Source organism: Chaetodon auriga, chromosome 2 (assembly GCF_051107435.1).
Source record: "Chaetodon auriga isolate fChaAug3 chromosome 2, fChaAug3.hap1, whole genome shotgun sequence".
NCBI classification, from domain to species: domain Eukaryota; kingdom Metazoa; phylum Chordata; class Actinopteri; order Chaetodontiformes; family Chaetodontidae; genus Chaetodon; species Chaetodon auriga.
Window position 1 is genome coordinate 22,740,566 of NC_135075.1, and position 17,109 is coordinate 22,757,674.

The window sequence follows — 17,109 nt, forward strand, 5'->3', positions numbered from 1 at the left end:
CTATTTTTCATGTCTCATGAATGAGGATTGTGCTACAACTTGTTCCAGAAAACCATAATGTATGCCCCCTCCTCCCTCGCATGCACTCACACAAGCACAGATCAAACACAAACAGGCTATGCAAACAGATGGGATGCCATGTTTTGTACTGTTGTACCTCCATACTAATTGGGGGGAAGTGTAATGACATCAAAGTTTGGAAACAAGAAAGTGTTTGATTCTGTGGCGGACCTACAGGACCCCGTGAGCTGCTCCACTGTTGGCACGTTGTTTACTTGTTAACACAAAAACTACTTCAGAGCTTCAACACCCTCCCTGTGTGTCTATCTCCAGATGACACACGACAATGACAATATGCATTCAAAGAAGGTCGGGTGAAACAGTTCAGTATCGAAGTGCTGCTGTGGACTGGATGACTGTACAAACAGGAGGACGTGAACCTTCTTGGTGTCCCTCTGACAATCCTGGATGGGGTTTTTTAGTTTGTTTTCAATGTGCATCCAGAGGTGTGATTTTGTTTAATCATATCATCATGGAAAACCAGTTTTGCTTCTGTTATTCATATTGGGTATTTTTTAAGGAATGTGTGGCTATTTGTCAAATATTGATAGGTGTTATTTTGGTTTTGTGTTTGGCTATTTTATTTTGTGATCTGTTTTACTTTATCTGTACTAGTGGAAATCATTATGCAGTGATTACAATGCTATGTTTTATATTTCGTATTTTTGTCATGTTTGACCTACATTTTGTCTGGATCTGCATGATGTTAAACTGACTTCAAGACTGACTTCAAAAACATGCATTGAGTGTGACCAAAGATTTGAGCATCTTCAAATAAAGTGCATGCAGCAGAGTACAAACTGTAATACTGTATACATACAAGCATGCTTATTAAAAAGCAGTAAAAAGTATGTAAAGAGACTGTGTATGAATTTATTGATTTATTCAACAACTGATTTTTGATTAAGAATTTTTTAATCAATTTGATTATGTGTTGTGCTTTATATTTAGTAACAGTTTGTTTTTAGAGATCTTTAGATGTGACTTCCAGTAACCCAGGACCAGCTACTCATTGATCTTCGTCACATTTTCACTGCAGTACCATCAACGTACAGCAGGGGCCGCTGGGGACTGTCTACACCATCCAAACTCCGTTCTCGCTCTCGCGGTAGCTCAGTGCCTCCACCGGCGGCGACATTCAGAGAGGAGATGGCGGCCAGAGGGGGGTTTCAGACGGCACCGACGGGAGGTGGTGGTGGAGCAATGGGACCTGGACCACCGGTACCGGGCGCAGGACCAGGAATGGGCCCCGGGACTCCTTCTGGAAGGATGGGACCGTCGTCGGCCGCGCAGAACCACATGTACCGCTCCCCGATGCCCGGGCCTGGGTACCCGGTGAGATATCACTCCATCTTTGCTGCTGACGCGTTAGCCAGTCCGCTAGAACAAAGCCTCTTACCGCTGCATTGTCACTGGTGGCTAATGTGAAGCATAGTCACCGGCACGGGCCACAACTCACGGTAGCTGGCAGGCCTGCCGAAAAGTGCGTATCCGCCAGAAACGTTTTCACGGGTCACTTTGAGTGACTATCGGAGTTTGCTCGTTGTTTGAATTTGCTAACCCTCCCGCCCGCTAACGTTAAGGATAGCTAGTTAGTCACGGTAGCCAATTAGCTTAGCATGCTAACGTCGCTAGCTGTTCACTGTGTTTCCCTGTTTGCTTGCTAAAATATTATTTGGAAAGCTTTGAGTAGTTTCTGAACCCTTTGGCAAAGGCAGTATTTACAGCTGACCGTCGTACTTTAGAAAGTTCAAGCTTTCAGTGGATTCAAAAGTTAGCTTAACACTCACAGCGTCACCGTGCATTGTACACTTATGAATGAGTAGACTGCTCGAAGCTGCAGTTTGTATCACTGCAACTTGTCTCGTAAAAACGATGATTACAGGAGAGGCTAAAACTAAGACCAGACGGCACCCCGTGTGTGTATAACTACAGCTTTCTGTATGATGCATGCCAGCTGGTGTTTTCTACTCTGCAGAGGCAACAACAGTGGCTGCATTTAGTAAACTTGCGGTCACCTGGATGCTAAACGTATTACACAACTAAATAACATGACCAAGATTTTTTTATGGTTACAGAGCAGAAATCTTGATTTGAGCTTTTCAGATTCCACATGTGCGGTAAATGCAAAGAGCAGGGCTCAACCTCAAGATCTTTTTTTGTAGATTTAGAAAAATGCTGAAAAATGCATGAGTTGAATGTATTATCTGTTATATCTGCAATTCAAGTAATCTAGTCTTATAAATTGTTTAAGGCTCTTAACACGAGACTTTGAAGAGTCTCTTCAACCTAAAATCTGGAGTTTCATCTTTCCAGCTTGGAAACATTGGTGTGATTTACAGTAGTTTGGAGATATTACTTATTAAGTACAGTCTGTGTAGCACATCATATACATATAAATCCTCAAACCCTCAGTTCAAATAAAACTACATTGTGTAGCTCAATAGCATTTGGTCAGTGGGCTCAGTGTGCCAAAAGTTCCACCGTGGTGTGGTGAAAAGCGAGTGTGAAAACATGGACTCAGTGTTCATCCATTTGTAGTGTGAACTTTTGTTTTTCTTTGTTGTCTTTCATGCACAGTGTGATACAGTGTTGATATACGGCTGAATTTCAGTTCATGTTAAATGATATGGAGGCACAATGTTGGTTCATTTGGAAATACGTTTTACACTGAAAGATGTGCAGAGTTGCTGATTCACAGAAGCTATGTGTATCTTTAAACTATATTAATCTCTGACTGATGTCTACATGACGTGAATTTGGGCTAATGCAGACTTTTACGCCTTCAGATTGTGTTTTTTCTCCAGCCAGTGGCACAAAACCTGAAAATATTTGCTTTAATAGCAGAGAAGATGTAATGAGGCAACTTAGCTTGAGAAATAAAAACAATTAATAGTTAATCAAAATAGTTTTTCTTTGGTGTTTCTGTCAATCGGCCAAATGTTTCAGCTCTGTATTTAAAACATGTAGTGACTGATTTCACTGGGGTGAAACCCAAATATGTGATGCTGAAGATGCTTCTTAATCTCTACGTGCTCCTTCCATATTTGCTTTACTTAACATGGTTAAATGGCCCTGAGTGGTTGTTGTTGTTGTTATCCTGTCAAACATGCTGCTGCTTTCACAAAAGTCATTTTGCAGATTTGTTAGCAGATACGAGGAGATTACAACTTTGTAATATTCTGATCCGTAGTTCGGTGTATTGCATCGAATAATCAGTGCATCTCAAACTAATATGCTGTTTTTTTAAAATGGCACTTTTATATTTTTCATCTTGATAGAAATGTTAAGTCATTTATCACTGATCCACGTCCATTGTAGTGATTGCTGCTTAGCTACCGGCAACCTGAAGCTTAGTTCAGTGAAAGGATGTTGCTTTTTTCCCTCCTGTGTCCTTGACTGCTTTCACTCACACAAGCTGCCTTTCACAGCACAGTCAGAGAGGCTTCATCCTCTGAATACTGCAGATCTCCAGTTGTTCTCAGGTAAACCAAGGTTATCCTGATGTATAGTGTGAAGAGCACTTATGATCAACATGCAGTCCCTTACTGCCCACACTGCGCTGTGTTGAAAAGGCAGAGCGCATCCAACTCGCCTGTATTGTTGACAAGTCCATGTCCGTCACTCTTCCTCCCTTCCACCCTCCACCACAGGCTGAGGAGAGAGTGCGCTTTGCTCATTTGTTGGACTGGCTGCTGGAGGGAAAGCTGCTATCAGTTATTTTGTCATTTGCCTCTCGTTCTCACCTGCACTCATGCAGTTAGATACAAGAAGTCGCCTGTTTGAGTTCTTAGCGCACGGCTTGGTGAGTTGGAAGCGGCAGTTGTTCTGTATTAACTTGTTTGAAGGAGCCGGCATGCAAAGTGTAGCTGTAAAAAGCAGGCTTTGTTTATGTAAACAGTGCAGAGCTCTTGTGTGCTGCTGATTATGAGCAATTAGTTTGTATTCTACTTTGAAAATGTCTTAATGCAAAATTTGTGTAGTTTAGAATGAATCATTCACATCAGATGTGCTGCTGATGTTTTAAATTGACATTTCTGCACTGAACTGTGTGATATTTGTTTAATTTTATGTCTTACAGCAAATATAACCATATAGCTGTATGTGAAAAGGTTGTTGGAGAGTTGACTTTGATCTGTCTCTATCCTCGAGCTGTTCCAAAGATCTGATAATACATATCCACGTGACTTTGGAAATACAGTTTATTAATTTAATTTTCAACATTTTACATGTGCAACAACTCACCCACAGAATAAAGGTAGAATACAGACATTATTTATTTGTTCATTTGCAGATTTAAGGCCACAATTAGCTCGCTGAGTACTTCACCTGCAGGGTGTTTCTCATCTGTGACTGGTTTGCCTCTGTTTTCTTTAGGACTGTCTACATGTGTTGATTTTCTCTTTTTGAATGGTGTTTTTCAACATTGTCTTAGTTGCCGCAGTGGTGCTTCATTCAGTGAAACATTAATCAAGATGCAATGCATTGGTGTCTAAAATAATAGGAAACATACAGTTTGCAGTCTGGACAAACTTGGTGATGAAAATGGTCACCACTGAATCCTGTTTGACATCTGCAAAACCTCAGCGCACTTGGTCAAATACCTGTGTAATCCGAACTTGAGGGCTGTGAAGCCACTTGTGAAATAGAGAACTAATGTCCAGAAAATCTTTTTTCCAGAAGTTTTATATTTAAAAAAAAAAAAACTTTTTTCATGTGTTCTCTATGCAGAGACCGGGCATGCCTCCATCCAGCCGTATGACCCCGCAGGGACCGGCCATGGGTCCCCCAGGATACGGCAATAGCCCGGTGTCTCGCCCTGTGATGCCTGGTGTGATGGATCCGTCTCGCAAGAGGCCCGCCCCCCAACAGATTCAGCAGGTGCAGCAGCAGAACCGCAACCAGCAGTAAGTCCTCCACCTCGGGCAGCAGCAGTGCTGCTTCGCTTCAAACAGAAGATCAATATTTAGAGCTTAACTTTAATTTTGTGCTTTGTTGCATTAACAGTCATCCCTAATGGAGGTGTTAGGCCGTCAGTCTATGAAGAATTTAAAGCAGTGCTTTGAGTGTGATCAGTGGTCTGCATGGGTTTGTTACTTCAACCCTGGGGCTGCACACTCACTCAGACACGCCATCCTGCTTCTGTCCACTCCTGTTGATTGAAAGGGACATAATTGTGCAGCCTTTCTCACGGGGGAAAAGTTATTTTATTGTAGAAATGTCATTACAGTTACTGTTACTGGACAGATGTGAAGTGGAAACCAGCCTCAGAAAATGTCTTGAAACTTAAAAAATAAAAGCTCCGGCTTGATGAAGAGAGAACTAAAAGTGGATACAGTTCTGATTGATCGTGTCTGTTTTTTTGTTACAAACAGTTGTGACTGTTATTTAACTGTAATTTAATTGATTTTTCATTTCAGTTGTTATTGAGCTAAAATGTCAAACGTTCTCTGGTTCCAGCTTCTCAAATGTCTCCATATTTCCTGCTTTTGGCTCTATGTAATTGTACATTAAATATCTTTGGGTCTTGTTAATACAAGCTATTGAAATGCATTATCTTGGACTTAGTGCAAAACGCCTGTCACGGCTTTCCTTTTTCAACACTTATAGCCAATACAACAATGAATAGATTTAGTCGGAGAACGATCTGCAGAATAATCAATAGCCCCATTATTGATGTTTAAATGACATCATGTACCAGACTGACTGCTACTTTAAGAAGAAAGGCAGCCTTTGTTTCAGGACCCGATCTGGATCCCCCTTTATATCAGGGACTGAATTATTGTGGTTATGCTAATGGAGTATTGCTCCTCTCTGACGAACACTCATTCATCTTGTTTTTGTTAATTTGTTCTTACAGCACAAAGAAGAAGAAGATGGCTGATAAAATTCTACCTCAGAGGGTGAGTGTTAATCAAATGGCAGTCTGTGCAAATCCATTAATTCTGCTCCTAATTGTGTTGGAGAGATTACGTCTGCTTGTCCACGTTAATTCAGGTGGCTCAAAACAAAGAAAGTTTGGTCTTCAATGGGACCTTTGAGGGAGCATTGACTATAAGCCTGTGAGATGACGGTCTTAACCTTTCAGGCAGCCTCACTCCGTGGTGTGGTGTCCACGATGGATTGAAGCTTGAGAACATGACAAACAGGACCACAAAAGAAAACCCTCATTATCTCTTTGTTAAGTTAATTTTCTTGGACTTCTTTCAAAGCGTACTCAGTCCATATTATCCTGACAGTTGTTGTTATTGGTGTTATGGGAGAAAGTTTGGTAGTTTTCCATTATAATTGAACACATTAGATCTGTTTTGCTGTTCAGTGTCTTTTGAATCCCAGCTCTCAGATGCATCCACCGCTGAACCGACTTTTGTTATTCTGCCTTAAGCCTTTAATACCTGATATTCAATGCAACAGCTGAAACCTCCGTATCTCTACGCTGCTTCCGTCTAATGAATAAACAAACTAAACTCACAAAATGTCACCAAAGGAAAGATCCTTAACCTTATTGAACAAAAAAAAAGACACCCGTACACCTTCTGAATTTCTCTCTTTCACTGAACCGAGACGAGCTTAATTGCCTCGTTAACTCGTCGTAAAACAGACTTCGTTCCAACCCAACAGAAACAAATAAACCACACCAAAACAGTATTTGTTAGTCTTTCCACTCTTCCAGCAATCACCAGCTCTGTTAGGTCAAAATGAATAATTCAGTTTGATGTGGAAATATTCGGGCTCCGCACACTGTTTCCCCCGCTGCCTCTCTCTGCCATCGCTGGCCTGTTTGCGCTGCTGGGTTAGCTCGGCTGGCTTCGCACAGACCGTTAAATAAGCAAAATAAAATGAGGAAAATTGCCCAAAAACAAATCACGTAGTACTTATCCAATCGGTGAAAGCTGATATATTGGTCCAATCTCCTGACCTTACAGTGTACTCATCTTAAAATACTCGTCACAGAGAAACATGACACACGTTGGAAGCGTAAAGCGATGGTGCTATGGTGGTCAATGAAGAGTGTGCTCTGTCGTACTTGTTGGACCAGTAGTCACCAGTGTCTTTTGTTGTGTCCCAGATCAGGGAACTGGTCCCGGAGTCTCAGGCTTACATGGATCTGCTGGCGTTTGAGAGGAAGCTGGACCAGACCATCATGCGCAAGAGGCTGGATATTCAGGAGGCCCTCAAAAGGCCCATTAAGGTGCGTTTCAACTAAAGTCGTCACTCCTGGAACCATTTAACAGTAAAGCTTGTTAATCCAGTTCGCACATTCACAGGTTTTTTTGGTCCTTTTGCCATCGAACCAGGTTGCACCTCACAGATTTTCAATGCACTGACATTGCTGGTTTTCATTCTTACAGAACATAAATGTTGATTATTGACTGTTTTCATGTAGCAGTGGACTAAAAGGTGTGATCATACTGAAGGAGAACAACCTGCCAGACTGATGTTTGATTGCTGTTGTCCTCCAAGCGTCCGCATGCAGCAAGCCATCAAATTGATGTAATGTTAAAAGTAGCTGCAGACTGCCACGGCGGAGCTATCTCTATCCATCTAAATTGACTTTATCGATTGAAACAGAACTTGACTCGCAGGATTTTAGGGAGCAGTTCTGTTTGGAAAAGTTTGTCCACCTGCGCTGATTATCAGTGCTGATGTCAAGTCGGCGTTGAGTGAATGATAGCACGTCAATTTGAAGTTTCATTTGATTGTTTCCAGCAAAAGAGAAAACTGCGGATCTTCATATCAAACACCTTCAACCCTGCAAAGCCAGATGCCGAGGATGGAGAAGGCACCGTTGCATCATGGGAGCTGCGTGTTGAGGGGCGCCTGCTGGAAGATGTAAGCTTCTTGACGAAACACACTGGTTTAATATTGTAAAATCCGAATGTTTTCTGTGCATGCAGTTTATTTAACTACGCTTTTGAACTTTTTCACATATATCAGTTTTACACATTTCCAATAAATGTCAAACTGGCTTTGCAGACGGCCGTGTCCAAATATGAAGCCACCAAGCAGAAGAGGAAGTTCTCCTCTTTTTTCAAGTCTCTGGTGATCGAGTTGGACAAGGACCTGTACGGTCCAGATAATCACCTTGTAGAGGTAAGATAATTATTTTATTTTATGTATCTGAATGTGTACACCAGCAGATGTTTACCCGGATTAGCTGTTTTGTTTTTTTCTGCTTTAAAGTCTTGCTATTAAATTCAGGGTTGCAGCTAACCATTATTTTCATTATCGATTTGTCTGATGATTATTTTCTCAATTAATCAGCAGTTTGTCCTCTTAGTTCAGCCTGTTATACTTTCCAAGGCGACATCTTCCCATTTATTCAAACTTTTTTTGTCTCCCAACTAAATCAACTAATTGCTTCAGCTCTAAATGTTTGTTGTGTCTGTTTTTCGCCTCTTTCCTGTGGTTGTTTTGTGTTTTTAATAGACATAATACCGTTGTTTTTGACTCATTTGATTCCAAAAAAGTTGGGATGCTGTGTAAAATAGAAACAGAATGCAATCATTTCCCAACAAGCCGTGATTAATGAGCTCATGTATTAATATCCATTATACAATCATGTGTTCACAAAGTGGTGACCCTCGATGCATCCTCGCTTGTGAACGACTGAGCCTTTCCAGGATGCCCCTTTCATACCCAATCATGATACTCTCACCTGTTACCAATCAACCTGTTTACCTGTGGAATGTTCCAAACAGGTGTTTTTGGAGCATTCCACATCTTTCCCAGACTTCAGTTGCTCCTGTCCCAACTTGTTTGAAACGTGTTGCTGCATCAAATTCAGAAGTCAGTGGTTAGATGTAGTATATTGTCTTTCTGCTGTTTTCAGTTGAATACATTTTAAAAAGGATTAACAGATGATCACACTGTGATGTTTGACACAGCATCCAAACTCTTCTGGAATTGGGGTTGTAAATAAGATTAGCTGATTTTATGATGAGGCAAACAGTATTTTTATTACATTTACTTTAAAGGAAATAGGTGCTGCTGTTGACAGTGTGTCCTTGCAAATGAAGAGTATCAGTTTATAGTTGAATCAGTAAATAGTCCGGGGTTATTAATATGTCCTGTATGTTGTTTTAGTGGCACAGGACCGCCACCACCCAGGAGACTGATGGTTTCCAGGTGAAGAGGCCTGGTGATGTGGGTGTTCGCTGCACCGTCCTGCTCATGCTCGACTATCAGGTGAATGCTCGGGGGATTACCCACCTCTTAGTTCAATGTTAACGTTGCCTCAAGTGCTCTTCAAAAATTTGTTCGTTCAGTCTGTATGTGTGTGGCTAATAGCAGAATTACTTTGCTTCAATCCAGCCCCCTCAGTTCAAGCTGGACCCCCGGCTGGCCCGTATGCTGGGTATCCACACCCAGACCAGACCAGTCATCATTCAGGCCCTGTGGCAGTACGTCAAGACCCACAAACTCCAAGACCCTCATGAGCGAGAGTTCATCAACTGTGACAAATACCTGCAGCAGGTGGGTGGCCTCTGTTTGTAAGCTAATAGACCTTTAAGATTTTCATTCAGGGATACATTTTGTCTCCATAAAATACGTCAAAGGAAGCTTCTCCATTCTTTAAATCTAACGAATACAAGCTGGTGCTGGTACATGAAGCCCGAGCGGCCGACAGCCACACGCTTCTCCTGGTTAATTCCTGCTCTTGATGTTGAACAGCCCGTCGCTCTACTACTCCCTCTGTCCTTGTATGGAGACTCGCGCTGTGTCTGGGTCACTGACGGGTTTCCCAAGTGCATTTTCCTCCACTGCGCCAAGATAAACAGAAGAGTGAGAATGCAAAATTAACCTATGAGATAAATTTGCTGCCTAGTTTCTTTTAACTAAAACAATGCTTTGTAACATGGTAGTACGCCACGTTCTGGTAGCAGAGAAACCAAGGACAACACATAGAAGAAGACAGAGTGGATTATAGCATATCTGTAGTCTCTATAAAGATAAACATTAAATAAATCATATGATGCGTTAAAGGCTGAGCTGCAGGGCAAAAACATGATTGCCACGGCAAGTAGTTAGCTGCAGCTAAGGTCACTTGTTAGTCATTTATAAGTAATTTCAGTGCACTCTGCTGTGCATATAAATCTTACTGCACGGAGCCATTTGCCTAGAAGACATCCTTCTGTGTCGTCTTTGTTCTGAGACCAGTAAACGATGAAAATAGAGCTTGTTTATAGTTTATAGGCGCCATTTGTTTTGCGCCTGTGTTTTGGGCTTCGGGCTGCTCATGAAACTGAGCCTTTTTACTAAATCTCACACACTAATATTATACAGATGTTGATTAATGTCCATGTCCAGCTAAAACTTAACAAGGCTCAAAGGCTGCTTTTATTTTATCTGGCCACCTGTCCAAATGGTGTTTGCTGCATTCAGTGTGTCGGTTTCATTTCCAGATCTTTGAGACTCAGCGAATGAAGTTCTCTGAGATCCCACAGCGCTTGCATGCACTCCTGATGCCCCCAGAGCCCATCATCATCAACCATGTGATCAGGTAACGTCATTACAATGATGCATGAGGTCCCCTCTGTGACAAAAGTTTTGCTTTTCTGGTCTTAATTTATGGTCAGTGATAGATTTTCAGCTAGTTTCGTCACCTGTTGCTGATGTATCCACCTCCACCTTCATCTAAATCTAAATGCACTGTGTTTTTTATAGTGTGGACCCTAATGACCAAAAGAAGACTGCTTGCTATGACATTGATGTGGAGGTGGATGACACACTGAAGACCCAGATGAACTCCTTCCTGCTCTCCACAGCCAGTCAGCAAGAAATAGCAGGGCTGGACAATAAGGTACAGACCTTGGCCCAACATCCACCTGCTGTTTTTCTTCTTTTTTTTTTGTGCCGGAGAGTTTCAGGCAGACCTGTCCCTCGCCTGTGCAATGAAAGGGAGTTGTTTTTCCTGTTTCCTGCAGTGTTTCTGTGCTATTTTTTGTTGGGTTTTGATCTATTAAATTACTAAATTCCTCAGACTGAAGAACAACTTGCACTCCAACAAATGTCACACAAAGAGAGGAAGTATATTTTTTCAGTTAACTGCTTTGAAAGGCTCTTAATTCTTTATGAAAACCTACACATGCCGTGTTAAGGTCATTTCAAGCATGCTGAATTTAAATGCAATGTGAATAGGAAGTTTTTTCATTGAACCCTGTGTGTCATTGAGCCACCGTACGGATTTATTTTTTGCATTTTTGTGAGCCCGCTGAGGCCAATTTCACACATATCTGCTCTCCCAAATTGTTGCCTGTGAATTACAGCCTAATTTCTAACCAGTTTTGAGGTCAGTCAGGTCTTCTTGACCTCCTGCAAGCAGCCATTACCGTGGCTGCGATGGCTGTAATCACATTGATAAGACACGGAGCCATTCGCCTAGAAGACGTCCTCCTGTGTCGTCTTTGTTCTGAGACCAGTAAACAATGTAAATAGAGAGAGCTTGTTTATAGTTTATAGGCGCCATTTGTTTTGTGGCTGTTTTTTCGGCTTGGTGACGATTACTGATATACACCCGGTTCCTGCCGGCCTGATATCAGAGACATTTTGAAGGAGAGCCTCTCTTATTTTTCTGTCTTTAAAACTCCAGAGACCAGCGGATCATGTAAACCGGGACTGAACAGGCTTTCCTATTGTACCCATTTTATACATGGTACCTGTGTTTAACCCACGTATTCCAACAGCTGACTGTTTTACCTCAGACACAATGACCCACAGTGTCCCTGTGTCATGAGACATTGGTCAAGCAATCCAACCACATGAGGCCAGTTCAGGGCTGGTCCTGATCCTCCATCCACCCTGTTTCACACAGCATAGCACTACATCTTTGGGTCTGACCCTGATCGTGACCTGTTGTATGCATCTCGTTCCTCATAAAACACTTGCAGACACTATTTCTTTTCACATTTTTAAGCCTTTTTTACGTTTATGTTTACTTGAGAGCAGTCTTCCTCTTGCCTGCCTTTGTCGGTTGCCAAGTTTCCTTCAGCGTTACCACCACCTGTAGATCAGTGGAAACCATTGCTGCTTTGTGTATCTCAACACACGAGACAGACTTGTAAGAATAGCTCACAATGGGCTGTTGTAGTAATACAACATAGTTTCTGTCAAGCTTTCCAGGTACGTAGCAGTCAGAAATGGTGGATGTCTGACTAAACAATGGGGGGGGGGTGAAGCGATGGGAACCCCTGATCTAAGAAATGCAGCGTTGTGCATAAGTGTTCACCTGCCTTCAGCTTTTCCACATCTTGCCCTGAGCTTTGACTTTAACCATTATAAGACATTAACATCCTTTGCCTTAAACCGCTTCAGTGCATCTCTGGCTGTACGCTTCGGGTCATTGTCCTGCTGGAAGGGGGACCTCTGTCCCTGTCTCAAGTCTCTTACAGACTTTTACAGAAGTTTTTGTATTTGGCTCCATCCATCTTGCCCTCAGTCCCGGTTAGTTCCCAGTACCTGTGATGAAAAGCATCCCTGCAGCAAGAGGCTGCCACCACAGGATTTCATGTGGCTGACGTTGAGCTTTCCTTCTCGACACTCTTCCATAAAGTTATGTAGTTAGTTGTCCTGTGGGCAGCTTCTCTGCCGTGAGCTGTGGATCTTTCCCTCTTTGACAACTTCATCCCTGACCTGCTTGATGAACTCCTTGCTCTTCATGACACTGTTTGTTTAGTAATGTTCTCTAACAAACTCTAAGGCCTTCATGGAGCAGGTGTATTTAGATTGAGATTAAATTGCGCACAGCAGGACTCTATTCAGCTGATCATGTGACTTCTGGATGAAAGGAGTTACACCTGATCTTAGTTAGGGGATTACAGCAAAGAGGGTGAATACGTATGCACTCAACACTTTCCAGGTTTTTGTTTTGTTAATGATTTTGAAAACCATCAAAAATTTCTCCCTATTTTGTATTGGTTCGTTGCATATTAACCCCAATAAAATCCATTTGAAATTGCTGTCCTTCTTCAACTTGTTTTGCCATTTAGCGAGTGAGCTTGGCTAGCTTGTTTGTTAGCAATAGCTTGAGTCACATCTGTATCCTCTGTGTACTCTTTTGGTGTTTACTAAACAATGGATGAGTAAACTGAGTTTCAGCCTGTATGAAACACACCTGTTTTGTCTGCTGGATGTGGATGCAGACAACATGTTTCCCCACATTTCAGTGCAGTCATTGTTAGCATCAAGCCATGACACATCATGGAGCCACTCAGAGAAAATTCTGTTCTTCTGCTTGCGTTCGGTTTGATGTTTCTTTGTTGGTGGCGGAACGCTGAAATCGCCTCTAAATGCTCCTGTTTTTTGACATCTCTGAGTTGGTTTCTTGATCGGGTCAAATGTCTTAACAAGACGTGTGTAGATGAGAAATGTGTACTGATGCGACAGTTGCTGCCTGGCTATGAAGGAAAAACCTGTTTTCACTTTGTCTGTGTCAGTGAGATTAATCACATTTAATTAACATCTAATTAATTACTCTAAATTGACGACCCCTCTGTTTTCTGTGTAATCCTCAGATCCATGAAACCATTGAGACCATCAACCAGCTGAAGACCCAGAGAGAGTTCATGTTGAGTTTTGCCAGAGATCCTCAGGGCTTTATCAACGACTGGCTGCAGTCCCAGTGCAGAGACCTCAAGGTGAGTCTGTCCGTCATGACCTCACACTGAATCTCTGTCTTAATCACCACAGATACCATGTTGCTTCTGTCTGAAAACCAAAAAAATCCACCGTAAAACAGTTATGCAGTGTATCACAGCTATTGTCAATATGCCGAGCACCCCTGGAAGTTTTGTTTTGTGTGCCTTGAAATATGCAATATTTAAGTAATTTTCAACTTGAGCAAATTCCTTGAGGTAGAGTTTCAGTCCAGGGTTCAACCGGGAGAGGACTTCATTACATAAGTTCGTGGACATCACGCTGTCTGAAAACACAAAGGCGTGTGCTGCTCACTCAGGTGTGACTCAGGAGGGCAGAGTCAAAATAGAGCGTGAAACATTTAATAACATGTCTGACTGGGTGCACGCACGCCTCCCCTCTGACCATGAGCCGATTAACTGCTGACCAGCTGTCAACCACCTGCAGTGTTTGTTCAGCCGAATCTCTGTGAAATTGAATGACTTCAGTCCAAAGCTCGCTGGCTGCTTCCACAGCAGTAACCCAGTCAGCCTTATCCAAAAGGAAAAAAAACCCTGTGACAGTATGTTTGTCATAGCTGCAGTCAGCGTTTGATTCGGCCGCTCTGATAGATGTTGCTTATCCTCACAGGACCCTCTTTAATTTCTCAGCTGTGGGACGAAGTCGTGTCATGTCTAATTGTGTCTTTCTCCGTTTGCAGACCATGACAGATGTGGTAGGAAACCCAGAAGAAGAGCGGAGAGCAGAGTTTTACTACCAGCCGTGGGCTCAGGAGGCCGTCTGTCGTTACTTCTACTCCAAGGTAATCCGGTTTTCCTCGACTCATCCAAACTCCTGTGTTGAGTCTGCATTGTTTTTCGCCGAGCTGCCAGCATTGCCCCGAAATTGATTGATTCAACAACTGTGTGATGCCATAAAATTTAGCACAGACATTCATACTTCCCAGAGGATAAACCTGATTGACATTGATAATCTACTGCCGTTTCCTCTAGTGCCACCATGTGGTTGACATTTGTGGTTTTGAGTCAAAAGTCTCAACAGCTGTGGGACGGTTTGGCAGATATTTTCATATCACGTCTGCTGCTGTGACTGAAAAAAATTACTTAAATTTGCTTGATTATTTTCTTAATTGATCACGTTTTTGTTTTGGATATTTTTAGCTATAAATATCTGTTTCTTTCAGAGCCTGAGATGATGTAACTGCTTATTGTTTCTGACCATAGACTACAAAGAAAAGCAGAAAATCCTGCAGTCAAAGAACCTTTTGTGATTGTGCTTGAGAAATGAATACTATAATTAATCAGTTACCAGAATAGCGATCAATGGATTTGTTTCAGCGCTACACGTTAGCATGCTAACATGCTAATCTAAGACAGCGAACACAGTAAACTCGTCTCTCCATCAGCGTGTTAGCGGTGTCGTCGTGAGCACGCTCGTGTGCTGCTGACTTGGCGGTAGACTCAAAGTCCCGTTGTTCTTAACTGTTGTTGTTATCGCGCCCGTTGTTGACGCTTTGTTTGTTTTCTGGTGATTAAATCTGTTCCGTGTGACAATGTCTTTCAGGTCCAGCAGAGGCGACAGGAGCTGGAGCAGGCGCTCGGCATCAGGAACACCTAGAGAGATGTGTCCACAGGCGGCAAATAAGGAGACATGCTGTGCTGTCAGAGAAGACGACTAATGTGTGTGTGTGTGTGTGTGTGCGTGTGTGTGTGCGTGTGTGTGGGATGTTCAAAGTGAATTTCTCACAGTTTACTGACAAACTTAGAGAGACATAGATACTAGATGGCTTTACCGTTATATAGGCTGTCCTTTCCTTTTCGTTCACCCTGCAGCTCCACTGCTCCTGCAGTTTTGGTTGCTCCTTCCAATTTTCTGTATGTTTTTTTTTTTTTTTCCTCCTCACAGCAGAGCTCCTTGAGCACAGTGTGTTTTCTCTTGCATGTCTAAGCCTTACCTGCAAGCATTCCTTTCCTTTTGATACGTTGTGCCCACACAAAAGTGCAGATTGTACACAAATGAAAAGCAGAGGGCAGATTGTGCCTGGCAACTTCTAATGTGTTTTGTCCCTGAATCTAAAAATATCTTGAATCAGCTGGAATGTGTTGATTCTGCCTCGGCTCTTTGTTCCCCTCTTTGGAAAGTAAATTTGCATTTTACACTCCTCACCCGGCCTCCGTACGCTTGCCCGTTCAGTTAGATATTGATTGTTTTTGTAATCGATCAGGCTGCTTTGCTGCACATTGGCTGTCCGTGTGTCACTTTGTCTTAAATTCTCGTTGGTTATTTTTGACGGTTCGTGCCACGGTCTGTTGTGCGAGAGATGTTTAAGAGCTCAGTAGTGGCAGAATATACATCTTTTGTACAAGTTAATTTTCCTTTCTTTTCTTTCTTATTATCAATGATCTTTGTTTTAAAAATGTGTATTATATCAGTACTTGTCTTGTTAGCTAGTACAGATTATCAAGGAAGTAGCTAGTATGAGTACCTCTAGTCTATATAGTTTTGTAAATACTGAGCAGAAAAAACTGAAGATGGATGTGAAGTAAAGCTGTATCGCTTATTCCGACAGATGTTTTTCTTAACCCTTTGTCTATGCTCAGATAGTTGAACCAGTATTTATATTATTAATGGGCCCGCGTTGTCAGAGCACGTTGGTTTAGCTCTCCACGGCATAGAGACGGCAGTCACGTTAGACGATCCCCGGTTCTGCACGACTAAAGGTTCCACAGCATCCACGTCGCCTGCGAGCTGGGAGAAGTCCGACCTTCTCGCTTTTAGTTTTGTGTGTTTTAATTATGTGCAGAGAAGCCATAAACACTTGAACAAGCTCAGTCACACGTCTGGCCAAGCAGATTTAAAGAGTCGTAGCTTCTTCGTACCCTGGCTGAAGACCTGACACCTGTCGAGTTTAATGGTTGTTTCCCTGTTGAAGGTAAAGATGAGTGTCCTTGCTGAAACTTTTGTGTGTGTACATTTCATTACTGAATTCCAAGAATACACTAACGTGGGTTTGGGCGGGTACGTGATTTGGAACAAATGGTGGGAACCTCGGGGGTATCAAACAACACTGTAGTATTATTTGAATCTGCAGACTTTTTTCATGGACCAAACCTATTTTTCTGTATGTTCTTATTATGTTATAATAAAGGATATGTAAAATGTAGCTGTTTGTGGGAGTTTGTGTCTGCCACTGGTTTTTGTTTTACCTTCAGGTCATGAAAAACTGCTGGAGTTTTCCTGTACGGGTAATAATTGGCTGCAGCTAACCATTATTTTCATTATTGATTTATCTGGAGATTATTTGACCCAGTCAGCCCATTAAAGTTTCAAACGTCAAAGCTGCGTCGTTGCATTAGCAGCATTTTACTGTAGCTCGAGGTGGAGTTATAGTTTATTAGTAGTTTAACAACAGTT

The 17,109-nt window shown here is 42.2% G+C and overlaps 1 protein-coding gene across 1 annotated transcript; it reads left to right on the top strand.

The window, feature by feature from the left end:
- The first annotated feature begins 1,160 nt into the window (after window positions 1–1,160).
- smarcd1 (SWI/SNF related BAF chromatin remodeling complex subunit D1) lies at window positions 1,161–16,859 on the top strand. Its single transcript, XM_076741337.1, has 13 exons — window positions 1,161–1,395; window positions 4,792–4,967; window positions 5,921–5,963; window positions 7,130–7,252; window positions 7,771–7,893; window positions 8,038–8,154; window positions 9,148–9,249; window positions 9,376–9,537; window positions 10,467–10,564; window positions 10,729–10,864; window positions 13,575–13,697; window positions 14,396–14,497; window positions 15,259–16,859. Exons 1-13 carry the CDS (start codon window positions 1,210–1,212, stop codon window positions 15,310–15,312), a joined length of 1,545 nt encoding a protein of 514 aa, XP_076597452.1. The 5' UTR covers window positions 1,161–1,209; the 3' UTR covers window positions 15,313–16,859.
- The last annotated feature ends 250 nt before the right edge of the window (window positions 16,860–17,109 follow it).

What these genes read in the sequence shown, in the direction of transcription:
- smarcd1 (XM_076741337.1), top strand. Translation starts at nt 1,210, where the DNA reads ATGGCGGCCAGAGGGGGGTTTCAGACGGCACCGACGGGAGGTGGTGGT. An exon ending in TGCCCGGGCCTGGGTACCCG is followed by an intron (nt 1,396 to 4,791) that starts GTGAGATATCAC and finishes TTCTCTATGCAG; the next exon opens with AGACCGGGCATGCCTCCATC. An exon ending in CAGCAGAACCGCAACCAGCA is followed by an intron (nt 4,968 to 5,920) that starts GTAAGTCCTCCA and finishes TTGTTCTTACAG; the next exon opens with CACAAAGAAGAAGAAGATGG.